Source organism: Staurois parvus, unplaced genomic scaffold, assembly GCF_062004578.1.
Source record: "Staurois parvus isolate SC_StPar_1 unplaced genomic scaffold, SC_StPar_1.0 ptg000955l, whole genome shotgun sequence".
Lineage (NCBI taxonomy): Eukaryota > Metazoa > Chordata > Amphibia > Anura > Ranidae > Staurois > Staurois parvus.
In genome coordinates, this window is record NW_028318751.1 from 861,082 (window position 1) to 877,747 (window position 16,666).

The 16,666-nt window shown below is 40.0% G+C and overlaps 1 protein-coding gene across 5 annotated transcripts in view; it reads right to left on the bottom strand.

Moving 5' to 3' along the window:
- Positions 1–3,682: 3,682 nt before the first annotated feature.
- Positions 3,683–16,666, bottom strand: part of CADM3 (cell adhesion molecule 3) — a 649,892-nt gene continuing 636,908 nt past the window's right edge. For 4 of the 5 annotated variants that reach the window (XM_089656994.1, XM_089656998.1, XM_089656997.1 and 1 more), the window contains 2 exons: positions 15,494–15,622; positions 3,683–9,511 (listed from right to left, as the gene is read on the bottom strand). In XM_089656994.1, coding sequence (XP_089513120.1) covers positions 9,393–9,511; positions 15,494–15,622 — 248 coding nt within the window. In that variant the 3' untranslated portion in view covers positions 3,683–9,392. The remainder of the gene's footprint in view (positions 9,512–15,493; positions 15,623–16,666) is intronic. The other variant, XM_089656996.1, reaches the window with a different exon arrangement.

The window sequence follows — 16,666 nt, forward strand, 5'->3', positions numbered from 1 at the left end:
TTTTGTCCCAATACACACAAAGGGAATAAACATGTGTATAGCAAAACATGTGTTAATGCAATACGTTTCGTGAGAAATACATGATTTCCTGGAGAAATATCAAGGGTGCCAACAATTTCGGCCATGACTGTATATATATATATATATACACATACATACATATATACTGCATGTTGAAATGCGTTTTTATTACAAAATATATGAAAAATATTTTCAAAAATACATTTCAAATATACTGTATGTCTTTAAAAATACAAAGCTACATTTTTGGAATACATTTAAAAATATATGTTAAAATGACTTTTTTATATGTAAAAAAAAATCTGAAGAATATATTTAAAACATATATATTTTTAATAATATCTTTCATATATAAAAAATGCATTTCAACACGCAGTGTATATATATATATATATATATATATATATATATATATATAAATAAATATATATATATATATTTATTTATTGAAATATATTGAATATGGCCAGAATTGTAGCATGTCAATATATTTGGGAAGAATATTTTTGAAATATATTTCAAATATATTTTTCTTCCATGTGTGGTGATACCTATGTAGAGCTGGGGGTTAAACTGATCCTGTTGCTTTGTTCTGCATAGCCTAGCACTGGTACACTTTCAGTAGCAATAATTTTGCTGACGTGCTAAAAATATAATGTGAAAAGAAAATCTATGCCATAATATTAACAACAAAAATTCTGGTGGTGACATACAATATACTGTACCTGGCAATTGAAGAAGATAATGATGCTCTAAAACATCTCTTCTAAACACAACTCGTTGCAAACAGCAGCAAAGCACCCATCTTGTGGTCGTTTGTTTTGCTTAGTGTAGCCAGATTTCAAAAGCAAGTGAAGCATTGAGTTATGGTTACTCTTCATCAGATAAAGGTATCTCCAGAAGAAAAAAAAATGGAGAAGTACAATTCTCGAGAACATTTCTGTGTTAGAAAAATGGAGGACTGGCCCTCTCACAGATCTTCCCTGGATAGATTGGAAATAACAAATCTGTCCTGCAGTATCACCTACTGGTGAAATCTAGTATTTGTGGCACACATGGAAGGAATCGTGAACCATGGTATTTCCTGTAATATTCAGTCCACCAAGCACTTTCTGGAGACTGTAGGAGGAACGTAGTCCTCCATGTTACCATTTCTCTTAAAAATGCATTTTAAAATAAGGGTGGAGTTAGAGGATTCAGGTGTAAGGAGGGCACTTTTATTCATGCAAGGAAACCAGTGCAGTATTTTAACTCCAGTGCAGCAAAAAAATCTGATTAGTTTTGATGAATTACTATGGCAAATTACCAATAAAGCAACATTTGGCCGTTTTGAAGCCAAGCTGAAATCAGCTAAATATATACCGGGCGCATCAAAATAAAGGCTATGAAAAAGGTTTTTCCTGGATTGAAACACGTTAGTAGGGGTTGTGCTATGGAACATTTCACTCCTCATTTTTAATAAAGAAGATTTGATTTACTTTTCACCTTGTCGCTGACATTTGTTCACAAACATCAAAATGAAGGGTGTGCAAAGACTTCAAATTAATTTTCTTTGGAAAGCAGCCACAGTAGAAAAGCGTGTCCACTAGCAACGTGCTACAGTGAAGGACTCTTGCTCTCTGTGTATGTAAAGGTCTCTCTGCAGAGGCCTGACAATCTTTCTACTGAGTCACTGCTAAAGCTCGCCAGTCAGCAGGTGAATGAGCATTTTTAATTGTAAAGCTATAGGTCTGACTTTGCAGGGTGTGTGCCTGACCTCTGCATAGAGCGCAAGAGTCCTTATTGGTAGCATGCTGGCAGGGGACAGGTCTTTCTACTCAGTATTTAGCTGCTGCACCGCAAGGCTGCATTCACATCTGACTGTTTTGTAGCTTGAAGCTCAAAGACACTCAACAAGCAATATTTTTTTTCACTTCTTATGTATTGACGTGTCTGGAATGTATTTAGCTGATTTAAACTGAAAGTTCAACTGGCCTTCAGCAAAGTAAATGGCCAAATGTTATTTTCTTGGTAATTTGCTCTGGTTATCTTATCAAATGTTTTAGGCATTCTATGTATTTAAAACCATTAAAACGGAACCTAAAAAATGTAATGTTTGCAGAATGGCAAAGTGTTGTCATACATAACCCATTGTCATACTATCAGCCTTTACCATCCAAATTACACAAACTAAACACTTTATTTAGCATATGTAGACTTACATGATCATGGAGATTTTTGTAATAAAGCTAACATGCCACAGAGCACACAAGCTGCAAGATGGTTATCAACAGACTATCAAGGATCCATTTTGCTCTGCTGTTTATGGTTTCAGGACAGACATGCTCCTTCTCATATAGAGCTGGTTACCAGTGAAAGGCAAGTTAAAATCGTTGTAGCTTAAAACTGAACTCCAGGTATGGATTTTATGGCATAGTTACATTGGTCCGGTTTGGATCAATACATGTGGGACTGCTGTGGAAGCGAAAAATGACTGTAGTAGTCGGAGCCAGTACAGTGATCCCCCGGTGTCTATCAGGTCCTCTACCAAACAGCTGCCCTTCTGTATAGTGAAGGTATTCTCCAAGACAGGGGTGTCAAACTCAATTTAATTGTGGACACCATTATGGTTGCCCTCAAAGGACCAGTTGTATCTGTAAGACTAGATGTCCAGATCACCACACCCAATCTTAGATCAGGTTTTAAGAGCCTCCCCCCAACAGAAGTCAAGGGGCCCACCACGCTCCCTTATATCACGGTGCACCCCCCTTGACTTGTGCTGCTGCTGGGAAGAAGCTGAGAAGCAGGAAGTGCAGAGTCTGGAGGAAGAGCAGTGGAGGGCTGGAGTCAGCTGTCGGAGTCTGCTGAATGCTGAGATCATTGGAGGTGGACAAGAGGGGATGCTGTGGCTGCACAAAAAGCTGCAGGACCTGTAGGAGGAATTCTGTCCTCCTCTCTGCTGCTGAATGCTGACATGGGAGGGGGGGCAGAGACGGACCTCTCCGCGGCTGCATGGAGAAGCACGGAATCTGGTGGAGAAGTTCTGTCCTACTCTCTGCTGCCGATTGCTAAGACAAGGTGGGGGCAGAGATGAGGGGAGTGCCGCAGCTGAAGAAGAGGTACTAGGACCACATGAATTGGCCTGGAGGGCCAGATTTGGCCTGTGGCCTTGTGTTTGAAACATGTGCTCTAAGTGATGTCAATGCCCTGTCCCTCCACCAGGTCTGATGAGAGAAAACCTTATATCCATTGAAACAAATACAACAGTCCCACAGGTATGAGATATGTATACTTACATTGGCCCACGCTGGACCAATATAATTATGGAACCTAAACCATACCAGGATTTCAGCTTTAAGAATCTCACCCTTCCTCCTGGATCCTAGATGCTTTTTGCTTTGGACAGTAGAAAATCAGAGTAGCAATGTAATTTGTTTACTGCACTGTTCCCACAGCTGTCATACAGGGGCAGGTACAGCCATGAGGTGTCACTTATCACCAGGCGGTAAAGCATGCAATCTGCTACACACAGTATAGGAAAACCCCTACTTCGGGAATAATGTGAACCTGTTAAATACATGGTGTACGTGCATTAAGAAGAAGACATCATTCTATTAATGCCTCTACAGGTGTGTACTGAACCTCATCCACCCATCAAAATAATGAGCCATATTAGAATCCATAAGCTTCCCATAAGATGTATTTTCACAGACTGAGTATATAGAGAGATATATATTTTAGAAAGGTACAAACATATAGTGAACTACATTCAGCACAGTCATTTAGACACGCATCCATATATATCGGAGTCTCCTCCCTGCAGGAAGCTCTTTCAACCCATAAAATCGGCCATGTTTCTTTCTTCATCTACATACAAATATAGAACAGCAAATCAGACTGACTGGGAAGCACCTGGACCATATATATGTATATTATACTGTATATTTGCTGCATAACAAGAGCAAACAGATTGTAAAAAGATTGTGGAGTACAGGGTGGACAGGAAGTGGTTAGTTAACTCCAAAACCCAAAAGAAAAACCAGAAAACTGGTTACAACAAAACAGATTTCCCCATTTTGGTTGGAAGTGGTACATTCAGTCAAATGCCAATCTAAGGAGGATTGGAGATCCTAGATAGAAGAACACTTCTGCTCCCCTCTTTTTCAAAGCATACAATATTCTCTAAGCATTAAGCTAATATATTGGGTCACGTGGAATATTTGTCTCCTCCATTTATTCCGACAGAAAATCCAGAAAGTTGAGCAACAGCTATGGGTTGGTCACCTTCTTAACTCCAATGTGTTGATTGAACAGTGGAGGAGCATCTCCACTCCAATAAGGTCATCTCCCTGCTCTCTTCTTTTGCAGGCAAGCACCCAGTGCCTGCAAGCATTTTTAGAGTGATAACACCGTATCAGCTCTGGGTTGGCGGAGTGTGCTGGTTATGTAAACACATAAAAGATCATATGCATATATATTTGTTTGCATCTTAACTGACTTTCTTTTCCATAGGTTGCAGGAAGAGGAGGCACAAATGGCTCACAGGTCAGGCAATTACACTAATCTACATCTGTTAGCAGCACTGCTTTTTTTTTTACCTATTGGGTCCCCATCACTGCATAGGCAATGTTCTTAAAAAGGTGAACTTAGCCTTTAAAATATAATTTTATATTGGCCCAGAGTTCAATTTCCAGCACAAAACTGAACAAACTATTTTAGGACAAGAGGGGTGCAGAGATTTGATCTTTCCTCTTGGATCCCTGACAGTATAACAGTGATTGCGGAAGACTGAACGCACCAAAGTCCATTCAAAACTAGAAAATCAATTTTGAGTGTTCTTTCGCTTTAAGCAAGCCTGTACTGGAAGAGATAATACTGAGGTATAAGTTCAGTGAAAACAACAAATGTACATAGTGTATAGGCAGGAAAAGAATATATTGCTATGGTTCAACAACCATACCAAATGAACAGTCCAATTTATGTTATATACCAAAACGTATACATGGTTTTTAATGCAGCACTTCAGTGTCTGTAATTCACATTGACCTATTTAATGTCATGAAAAAAATGTTATGATTGCTGTGATTTATGACAACCAATCCAATGGCAGGTTATAGATGGGAGTATCTAGTATGGTCATGCAAATGAACAGCAAGATCTGACTGGTCACCAAAGGTAGGATACTATCAAACCTCTACTTATGGTTATCTTTCACAATAGGACAAGATGGTCACCCTACGTATCATGGGAGCCAGTCAGGTTTTAGTTTATGCATAAAAGATGGAATGTAATTGATTGTTACAGGCAACACTTCCCTTCTTTTTGCTTGTAAATCTTTATGCTGAAAAACAGAGCAACCAATCAGTTTAAAGAATTTACAGTTAAAGCAAACCTAATGTGAACTAGCATCATCCAGCAGCCTTCAATCCAAATCTGCTAAAAGCACCCCTGAAGTATCTGTCTTGAGAAACTAAACATATTCATTTGGTCACATGATCTCTGCTTAAGGGGAGTAAAAAAGTTCTGATCCTCTCCTTTCGCTGATATTTCATAACTAAGTGCTTAGATGTTTGATTACATGACCTTTTATTACAGCATACGCAGCAGCTTTTCCACCAAGACATCTAAACACGATGGTTAAGATGTCAAGGAGTTTATCATACTGGATTTTACATTAGCAAGGTGGGCAGAAGACTGTAGAATGTGATTTTAGGTGAACTTTAGGTGTAAAATAGGTTAATACAATTATGGGATAGAGGGAATTTTTGGTATTAGCATCTTGTTATGGAAGGGGTTGTGAGATGGGACAAGGGACTTGGAGTGGAACCATGTAAATGCAGAGCCGAATAACCATATGGATCTTGTGAAAAAGTATCTATGGTCTCTCATATGTGGTGTTCATGTAACTATTTCAAACAAAACCTGCCTAACAAAAAAACTGTGTACTTTGCCCATAGCAACTAGTAGGTTTACAACTGTTTTTATGCCGAATGGTTTAGAGCATGAACAATGGATATCCAACTGATGGCTCTAGCCAACATTAACACTTTTCATTTCCTCCAGTTCTTTTCAATCCTGTTTTTTCAAGCAGAATGGTTCATAATATTGGTCTCCAAACTACAGTCCAGGGGCCAGATGTGGCCCTTTGCTTGCTTTAATCTGGTGCTTGGGGCATTATTTCTCCCATTGATACAAGAAAGTATTCTATCAAATGACATCAACAATGCGGCACCATTTCCCCCACTGACACCAACAAAGGGGCACTATTCCTTCCAATTATACAAATAATGGGGCACTGTTCTCCCCAATACCAAATGTGGTGATGCTCCCATAAAGTCTAAAGGACAATAAACTGTCCCTTTGTTTAGAAAGTTTGGAGACCCCTGGTTTAGAACATTTGGGTTACAAGTTTCAATGATGTCCTTGGTTGGGACCATCTTTAGGTATATCTGTAGCTGAAACATTTCCTTCATAATTTTGATACAGTATGGAAAGGTAAAATATGGTCAAATATTTTTTTGCTGCCTATGTCCTGTTGGGGAGATCTCCCTTTATTTCATGTCTTGAAGATGAAAATGAAAGGAAATATCCCCAAATTGAAGTATTGCCATTGGAAGATTTCCCTTTACCTCACGTTCCTGGTACAAGTCTAAAAATTTTGGATTTCCCTTCACTTTCTGTGTTTGTGATAATGGTCATCAGAACCAAGCTCTTCCTTAGCAGGAAAACAGCAATGAAAACTTGACATGGTTCTAACTCCTCTCTATGCAAAACTATTGGGCCACCTAGGCAAAGCAGTGTAAACAGGCAAGCAACTGAAAGATAACCTATCTGGATGGCTGTTACCGTACTCGAATAAGACTTTCTTCTAAAGCCAGGGACTGCAATTTTGACACCTGTTATCCGTGCTAGTTTTAGGATGAGTATATCACATTGGCAAAGCTTCAGAGATGTTGTCATCCCCATAACTTTAGCAGTTTCATTGAGACTTCTGGGGTGAACGAGGCCTCAGCTGTGCCAGGTAACATTGGTCCTGTGAGACTTCCTTTAACTTTAACATGCATGTTCAATGGTAGGGCAGGTGGTGGGGACAAGAACTACACAATAGGAATTGTCAACATCACCCAGAGAGACCACTTTCCATGGAACTTTTTGAAGCTATTAACAGCTAAAACAGTTTGAACAAAAGCCACCAGTATATGGTCACAATAAACTAATACATTTTAGATCCCAGAGGTCCTTGTGTTAGTTAACAACAATTGATAGGAATACTGAATAGGCAGGTTGTAGCATATAAAGCTAGTGATAACAGTCCTCAAAGCTTTCTGGAAGTTTAGCTACAGTGCCAACAACAATCTGTTAGCTTGAGGCAGGGTCATTTTTTACCTGTAAGAGCATCTTACCGCTTGACCTCTATTGCCCTATTCAATAAACTGTGAAGTGTGAAAGTGCTAAATGCACAGTATCTTATAGCAGGCAATCGGAATAATGGATTCTGACTGGTTGCTTTACTATGTTGTACTGCAACCTGCTCCTTGCACTGTTACTTATTAAGCCCAATAATCAACATTAAGTATTACAGGGCTTGAGGTGAGATGATTGAGTTTGAAAGAGGAATAGGTTCTATGTTATCATGCGATGATTGGATAATGAAGAATGGTACCATGCAATACAAAGACTCAAGGAAGGAACATATGGTAAGCCACAGCAACCAATTTACTTCCATAATTAATTCCTTTCCAACTTACACTTGTACATTTGCTAATAAGCAAAGCCCTTTTGCTGGATAATATCAATGAGATCTGGCTCATAACTCTTCTCATAACATGTATAGACACTTGTATAGTCAATAAGAGTGATGTAAATATACCTTTATTTAGTATGGCAGAGAGCAACATGCGAAGTGCAGAATTCACAGCAACCAATCAGCAATCAGCTTTCACTAGTCTAACTGTACTATTCTCTTAAGCACTGGAATCAGTTGCTATTAATTACTGCAAATCATTGCTTTCTGTGCCATGTTATTAAATAAAGATCTTTGTGAATGAAGCAACATTATAAAAGGATGGACAATGCAACAGCAACATAGCAAAAAAAAAAAAAAAACAATTAAAATAATAATAGTAATTTATGCCAAGCTTGGTACATACAGAATATGACATTATACAGAGATTTATTGGTTAATATCAGTAACTCTTCCAGATGAATAATGCAGTCAGTTCTGTGAAAAATGGAGTCCACACTGCTAAAACAACAAATGAGGCATATATGTGGTAAATATGGCCAAAAGGTACCACTTCTCTTCTTTTTTTTTTTGACAGACTGGCCAATCAAAATGTTCCATTAAACTCAACCAACAATTCAGATGGCAGCTCATTTGTCATAGCATTCCAATATGGAATATTTCGATTGGCCAGTCATTAGCCTTACCATACAAAAATGTTCCATTAAGACCTGTTTTCAGACTGGGCTAATGACAAAAAAATTTAAACATAGCAAAAACATTTATGACACTAAACAAATAACACTGTGCCTTTTTCTTTTTCTGTGCGAAACCGAGACCCTGATTAGCATAAGCAAACTCGGTTAGGGACACTTACCCCCCCACTATGACGGGAGCGGGGGGACTTAACTGGGAGCTACACCTGTCTTCCTCGACATAACTTCCCATAATCCAGTGTTTCACTTAACGTCTCATTCTTCAAGTGCCAACGCGGTCATTTAACCTTTTCTCGAGCCAGAGCTAAAAGTCGCCAACGACTGCAAAAAAGGGATCATCATGAGAGCCGTAACTATACAGGTCTTTAAATGGAAGCTTTAATTGTGGCACCTTAGAAATTGCTCTTCAAGTATTCCTGACGTATAACACTCTTTTCTAGAAAATGCCTATCCTACCTGTTTAAATTACCCTGAAAAAAGAACAAAAAACAAAAACACTAAATATATTTAAATATGCTTTCTCCCATTGACCCACCCCCCCACCCCACCCCATCCCAACATTCCAAAGTAAAAAATAAAAACATAAAACTTTGTACACATCGTAAATGAAAATAAACGAAAAATATTTGAACTCACGATTATTATTTGTTTTGTTAGAATAGTGCGTTCACTGAAGATATGTAGATTTAAGCAAGCAATTTTTTAACCTTTTAAAGAGTTTTTAGTAATAACTTTTGTACAAGTTTGTTTAAGAAGCACGATCTCTCAGTCGACTGTCCCTTTCTCTCCCCTCCATCCTGTTTTTGGCCCTGTTAGAGAAAGAGAGTCATCCAAGTCAAATTTTGCCAAAGATTGGTATCAATTTGTTCTGATGCCGTTTTTGTATTTTTCCGGTGTTAACTTATTTGTTGATCTTGTTGCCGTTGTTACATTATCAGGAGGAGGATTTGAGCTTATATGAAATATTCCTTTTTGTCATCAGTTCCGCCTTGTCCGCCCTCTGCGTTGATGATGGCTGTGTCGGCATCGGGAGCGTCATCTGATCCCTTGGCTTCATGAGTAAGATAGGTGCCTGAAAATGGACAAATAGACAATACTGCAACATCATCATTATCATCCTCGATTTTTCCTAGCCAAAGAAGGGAGATTACAGCATATACAATAAGTCTTTCATTAGTGCTTTAGATAATATACGTTATTAGAGTTTGATCATAGGGCATGCTAATAATGCTTAGTGCAGCTTTAATCCATGCTACTGCAACAAACAGTAACACAATGTCTACACCGATTAGTCATTACCTTATGACCACAGACAAGTTAAGTAATAACATTTATTATCTTGTTAAAGTGCATATGAAAGTCGGTGGGATATATTGGGAAGCAAGTACACATGTCCCTGAAGTTGACATGTTGAAAGCAGAAAAAAAACAGACATTGTGGTTTTTTGTGTAAGGGGCTGCGTAGCTGCAGACCAGTCAAGGTGCCCATGCTGACCCGTGTCCACAGCCAAAGGCATCTACAATGGCAATGGGAGCATCTGAACTTGACCGCAGAGCAATGGAAGAAGGTGGCCTGGCCCGATAAATCACATTTTCTTTAACATCATGTGGATGGCTGGGTGTGTGTGCATCACTTACCTGGGGAAGAGATGGCACCAGAATGCAGTACGGGAAGAAGTCAAGCCTGCAGAGGCAGTGTGTTGCTTTGGGCAATGTTCTGCTGGGAAACCTTGGATACTACCATTCATGTGGTTGTTACTTTGACACATACTACCTATCTAAACATTGTTGCTGACCAAATACACTTCTTCATGGAAATGGTATTCCCTGATGGGAGTGGCCTTGGTTTGAGGAACACAACAATATATTCTCCAGATGTCTATCCAATAATTATTTAGATGTCAATTCAATTGAGCATTTGTGAGATGTGCTGGAAAAACAGGTCCGATCCATGGAGGCCTCACCTCAATTTACAGGAATTAAATAATCTGCCACTGATCGCTTAGTGTAAGATACCACCGAATACCTTCAGAGGTCTAGTGGAGGCCATGTCTCAAAGGGTCAGGGCTGTTTTGGTGGCAAAAGGGAGACCTACTCAATATTAGGTGGGTGGCCATAAAGTTATGGTGATTGGTGTGTGTTGTTGAAACCCAATGCACATATACAGAAAAAAACCCACACAAAAAAAAAAAAAATGCACATTCACTAATAACGCAGCACATAAATATGGATCTGTAACAGAGAACAAAAACAAAAGCGCACCAACCTTGTGTATTACCTCAGTAAGTAAAGGGTGGAGTTATTAAATTGAGATATATACTCACAAAAGTAGCATAGGTAAAAGCATATAAAATCCAACATCAGCATACTAAAATAGCAGACAGGTGCAGGTCCCATTGGGAATGGAGACTCTCAGAATAAAGCTGATACGTTTAGAAGGGGGATCCCTTCTTCCTCAGAGCTCTGAGGAAAAAGGGACCTATCGAGAGGGGAGACTCTCAGAATGAAGCTGATGCGTTTCGAAAAAGGATTTCTTCTTCCTCAGAGCTGTGAGGAAGAAGGGATCCCCCTTTGAAACACATCAGCTTCATTCTGAGAGTCTCCCCTCTCTATGGGACCTGCACCTGTCTGCTATTTTTAGTACGCTGATGTTGGATTTTATATGCTTTTACCTATGCTACTTTTGTGAGTATATATATTTCAATTTAATGAATTCACCCTTTACTTACTGAGGTAATGCACAAGGTTAGTGCGCTTTTGTTTTTGTTCTCTGTTACAGTTTCTATTTGGCTTCCCCAGCCTTGTGTTTAAGCTGAACAACCTTTGATCGGCCATTGGATGAACCTTTATATATGGTTTTACCCGCTGTATTCTGATCTGGGTCTCTGAGCGCAGGGGGTTTTGTATCTGCTTCCACATAAATATGGATACTTTGGGCATTGTTGTGTGCTGTAGACCTAAAACTCGTGAATATGAGATGTTTCCTGAGTTGAGGTGTACTAACAGCCTATTCAAAATGAATGGGCTGCCTACAGCTGTGTGCGCCTATGCATGAAAATGTATGAGCAGTAGGGTGTGAATGACAAATTAAGTGCAGCCAACAGATAGGCAATACAACATCATCATTATCTTCCTCAACTTTTCGTAAAGAAAGCTGGCCATACAACAAAATTCGACTAGAAAAATTGTTTTTTGAAATATTTTTTCAGTTTTCACATTGTTAATGGGGTCAATTTGACAACTGTTTTCAACCCTAGCGACAAGAAAAATCATGAAAAGGATGGGAATTGTTTTCTTGAACAAACAAAATTCTTGCTTTGAATATTGTTTTTGTTCAGGAAAAACTGAACTTACTGTGATTCGCATGTGAATCCCAAAACTGAACATGGGATTCAAATCATTAGCATTTAAGTCAACAGAACATTTTCAGAGTTTTCATATTTAACATGTTGAGCCCATAATTGCACTATTGAATGCTCTAATAATTATTTCTGAACTCTGTACAAACGTTCGAATAATATTCTACTGGTGTATGGCCAGCTTAAGAGTATATGAGGAATGTAAGAATGAGAGTGATAATAAGACTTCAGCTAACAGAGTTGGCTTAAATGTCACCCGGACAAAAAGTAAAAGACAATCTCCCCAGTGGGGATACAGACAGAAATAAAATGCTGACAGAGAATCTAACCCTTCCCCATTCTATCCAAAGCCAAAGAAAATTTATAGATGCCGCTTTAACCACTTTCCCCTGGGTGGACGTCATATGACATCTTCAGGTTTAAGTGGTTGTAATGGGATGATGACTGCAGCTAGAGGCACCATCCCAGGATCAAACTTTTTAGCAGTCAATACTGTTTCTTGTAGAAGTGATTTGGGTGGTTGGACAGCCACTCGATCACTTCTACAGATGGTGGGACCATGGACCAATGTGACTGGCCACATTGGCTGTGATATACAGAGAGGGAGGAACTGACGTTGTTCCTCCCTCCCTGTGAGGTTAGAAACCCAAAGCAACGAGGATTTCTTCAATTCTGGTTTCGGTTCTGTGTTCACTGGTTGGTTACCGGCCAGTGAAGCAACCAATCAGACTGATCTGTGTCTGTTTTGGAGGTGAAAGGAAAGGAAAGGCCAGATCTTTAAATAAAGAGGAAAAGTTTGTAAAGAGACAAAAAACTGAACGAGAGCAGAATTTTAGCCCCAGACCTCCTGTGTAACTACAAACAGTTAACCTGTAAAGGCTTTTAAAATGTCTCCTATGGAGATTCTTAGGTAACGTACTTTGCCGCTGTTCCTCGGGCATACGCAATTTTAAAGTGTGATGTTTGGTATCTATTTACTCGGTGTAACAAAATCTTTTATATGTTACCAAAAAATTGGGTATTATATTGTGTTTGTGTTCACTAAAATTCATTAAAGTGTATTTATTCCCCAAAAATTTGCATTTGAAAAAACATAAAAAATTGCAACACCCTCCATTTTATTATGTATTGCCTCTGCTTAAAAAAATCTATCATTTTTGGGGGGTTCTGTCAGGGATCTCCACGATCCCCGCCATGATGGTCCCGGTGCAGGCGCAGTATGCCGCCCTGTGCAGGGACGCGAGCTCTAGGTCCGCTGGGCACCAATGGCAGCGCAGGGTGCGATATTTAAACGGCCCTGAGCTGTCATTCGGTGCTTTCTGGTCTTATCCTGTATCCTGAACCTGTTTCTAAGTAAGTTGCTGACCCGGATTGTACCTGACCACTGCTGTATTCTCCTGCCCAGACTCTTGCTTTGCCTGACCTCTCTCTTGAATGCCCCCTATTGGATCTGACCTGCTGTTGCTGACCTGGCGTGTGACCCGACTATTCTCTGCCCGCTGCCTTGTACCATACCGTCCTCCCCGTTACCGACCCGGCTTGCCTGACTCTGCACTTGCTCAGCCATCCATCCATCCATCCCTCTCAACGGGGTCTCCAGACCTTCTCATATCAGGCTCTCTCCCATAGGAGCCCCTGACGAACACCCCTACCACTGACGGGTATCCTCAGTAAGCACGACCTGGTCCCGGGGTACTCCAAGTCCATCCCCACCATCAGGGGCCCTGGTGAACAAGTACTCTGGGACTTAGACTCCGTGCGCTGGGGACCCCTGATTAGTGGAGTGCTAGTGGTGTCGCCGGGCGGTCCCTTACAGGTTCTAGCAAAAAATGCTGGTTTTTACTTGTATGGGAGAAGTGTCGGAATCGGTCATGTAGGCAAGTAGTTAAAGTAGATGTAAACCTTATATAAATCACATTTAGTTTGCTAAAGCACTATGCATCCCACAAAACTACTGTGTGTACTTGTTTTCACCTTTTTTTAACCATGCATTGCTGATCTCCTGCAGCTTCTGTGCAGATATATCCTGTCTATATGTGCATACTCTATTGGAAGCCATTATAACAAAGTGACAATGCAGGGGTATGGTTAGGAGAAACGGACAAGGCACTTTCACCCCAAAACAGGAAGTGACTGAACAAATGGCAGAATCGCCAGGTAATTTTTTGAAAGCTGCACTTTTAAAAAGTAATAAAAATGACTTAAATTAAATTGATATTCCACTTTCGTGGGAAATAGTAGCAAATAAAAAAAGCATATACAATTGTTACATAAGCTACAGTGGGGAAAAAAAGTATTTAGTCAGCCACCAATTGTGCAAGTTCTCCCACTTAAAAAGATGAGAGAGGCCTGTAATTGGCATCATAGGTAGACCTCAACTATGAGAGACAAAATGAGAAATAAAATCCAGACAATCACATTGGCTGACTTGGAAAGAATTTATTTGCAAATTATGGTGGAAAGAATTTATTTTCAAATTATGGTGGAAAATAAGTATTTGGTCAATATCAAAAGTTCCTCTCAATACTTTGTTATATATCCTTTCTTGGCAATGACAGAGGTCAAACGTTTCCTGTGTGTCTTCACAAGGTTGGCACACACTGTTGCTGGTATGTTGGCCCATTCCTCCATGCAGATCTCCTCTAGAGCAGTGTTTTGGGGCTGTCACTGGGCAACACAGACTTTCAACTCCCTCCAAAGGTTTTCTATGGGGTTGAGATCTGGAGACTGGCTAGGCCACTCCAGGACCTTGAAATGCTTCTTACGAAGCCACTCCTTCGTTGCCCGGGCGGTATGTTGGGGATCATTTTCATGTTGGAAGACCCAGCCACGTTTCATCTTCAATGCCCTTGCTGATGGAAGGAGGTTTGCACTCAAAATCTCACGATACATGGCCCCATTCATTCTGTCCTGTACAAGAATCAGTCGTCCTGGTCCCTTTGCGGAGAAACAGCCCCAAAGCATGATGTTGCCACCCCCATGCTTCACAGTAGGTATGGTATAATTTGCAAATAAATTCTTTCTTTCCACCATAATTTGCAAATAAATTCTTTCCAAATCAGCCAATGTGATTGTCTGGATTTGTTTTCTCATTTTGTCTCTCATAGTTGAGGTCTACCTATGATGCCAATTACAGGCCTCTCTCATCTTTTTAAGTGGGAGAACTTGCACAACTGGTGGCTGACTAAATACTTTTTTGCCCCACTGTATATTGTAATTAAAAATGACCTTTTCAATCTGCAGCACTGTAATTTTCTCTAAAATTCAATGCAATATAGCAACTTGGTGGCGTTCTGTACATCACTGGTGTACAGAACACCCTCAGAAATGTAATTTCCTTTTCCTTGGTTGGCTCACTAATTTTCTCAGAAGTCTGCACTAGGAATCTCAATGTAGGCATCCTCTTAAATAAAAATTTTATTTTTCGTGAATTACTCCCAAAAGGGTAATCCCTTTTAAAGGAATGAAGACCCTGCAACGTTCCTCATTAGAACATTGCAAGTGCATCCGCAAATTAATAATAAAAAAGGCACTCCCATTCAGATTCACTTTGCAGACAACAGAGTTACTCTTTAAGCTTCCATGAGATTTTAGAGATTGGGTTTCCATTTACTTTAGGTAGGTCTCATTTATAACCCCAACAAAGAAGCTAATGATTTGGACTGATGAGATGGAGAACTCTAGGAAGGACCTTACCTTTGTGTCTGATCAAGTAGCGTGCCAAGACGATGAGCAGGCAGAACAGCAAAAAGGCGATCACGGCTACCACTCCTCCAACGACAGCGTGGTCCAGGCCTGAATGGGTTGGATAAGGGCTGGGGTCTGCTGGCATCGAGGAAAGAGTAGGAACGGGAACAACCACATATGGAAGAAAGGTGAGAGTTGGGGGGTAAAGGAAGAAACAGAAAATACGAGTAAAAATACGGAACAGAAGCAGAATAATTGTCCAGAAGTAAACTGCTGTAACCCACACAGTATATAGAACCTTGCAGAAAATAAAACCTTAATTATAAGAAGCTTTGCACACAGATAAGGCATGTTATATATGGATCTGCAGGGAAGTGAGTGAGTGGGTCTTACATGCAGCTGTGAGGAAACAGAAAGTTCATGCAAGAACAATGGCAGACCACTGTGGGTGGCTCCTACATCCCGACACTGTTAATGGAGCACAATGTCAATGTTAAAGGATAAAATGGTAAAATACTGCTCCCATCTAAATGTTGTTTCCAAAATTATTCCTATTCTTAAAGGGTATCTCAAGACACAACTTTTTTTTGCCAGTTTCGGACAGACTAGGAAACAATTAGAACCCCTGTCAGATCTTTTCTGCTTTGTCCATTGGAAGATGTCCCTTTGTTTCCTGTTGTAGTGTCAATAGTGTCACAGTGGTAGGATGTGGGAAATCTCCAGCAGTAGAAAGCTTACTCTACGGATAAAACATATTTTTGTTGCCACTGTGCTGTTTTTAAAGAGATTTCCCCTAATTTCCTGTCCAATGTAACGGAGGTAAGGGAAATTCTCCAGCAAGGTGCCAAAGACACAAAAAAGAAAGCTGATAGGAATCCTAACTGACATAGCAAGTCTGGGCTAGATATAAACTGTAAAGGCTACGTTCACCATTCCAGAAAAAAAGTTCCTTGTTTTCAAGGGTCTCCCGTAGAACAAAAATTGCTGTGCAGCTTTTAAAAAGGAGCTTCTTTTAAATGTCATACCTGTAGGTCGTTTACGGCCTTTGCTACCTCAAAATGTGAGCAACTGTCTTTGTCCTGCCTAGAGACCAGGGTATGCTGTATGATGGGTACGTACCTCCAGCACTGCAGGTATGAGTGCTCTCACGGTTTCAAAGCCCACACAAGTGTAATGCGCTCT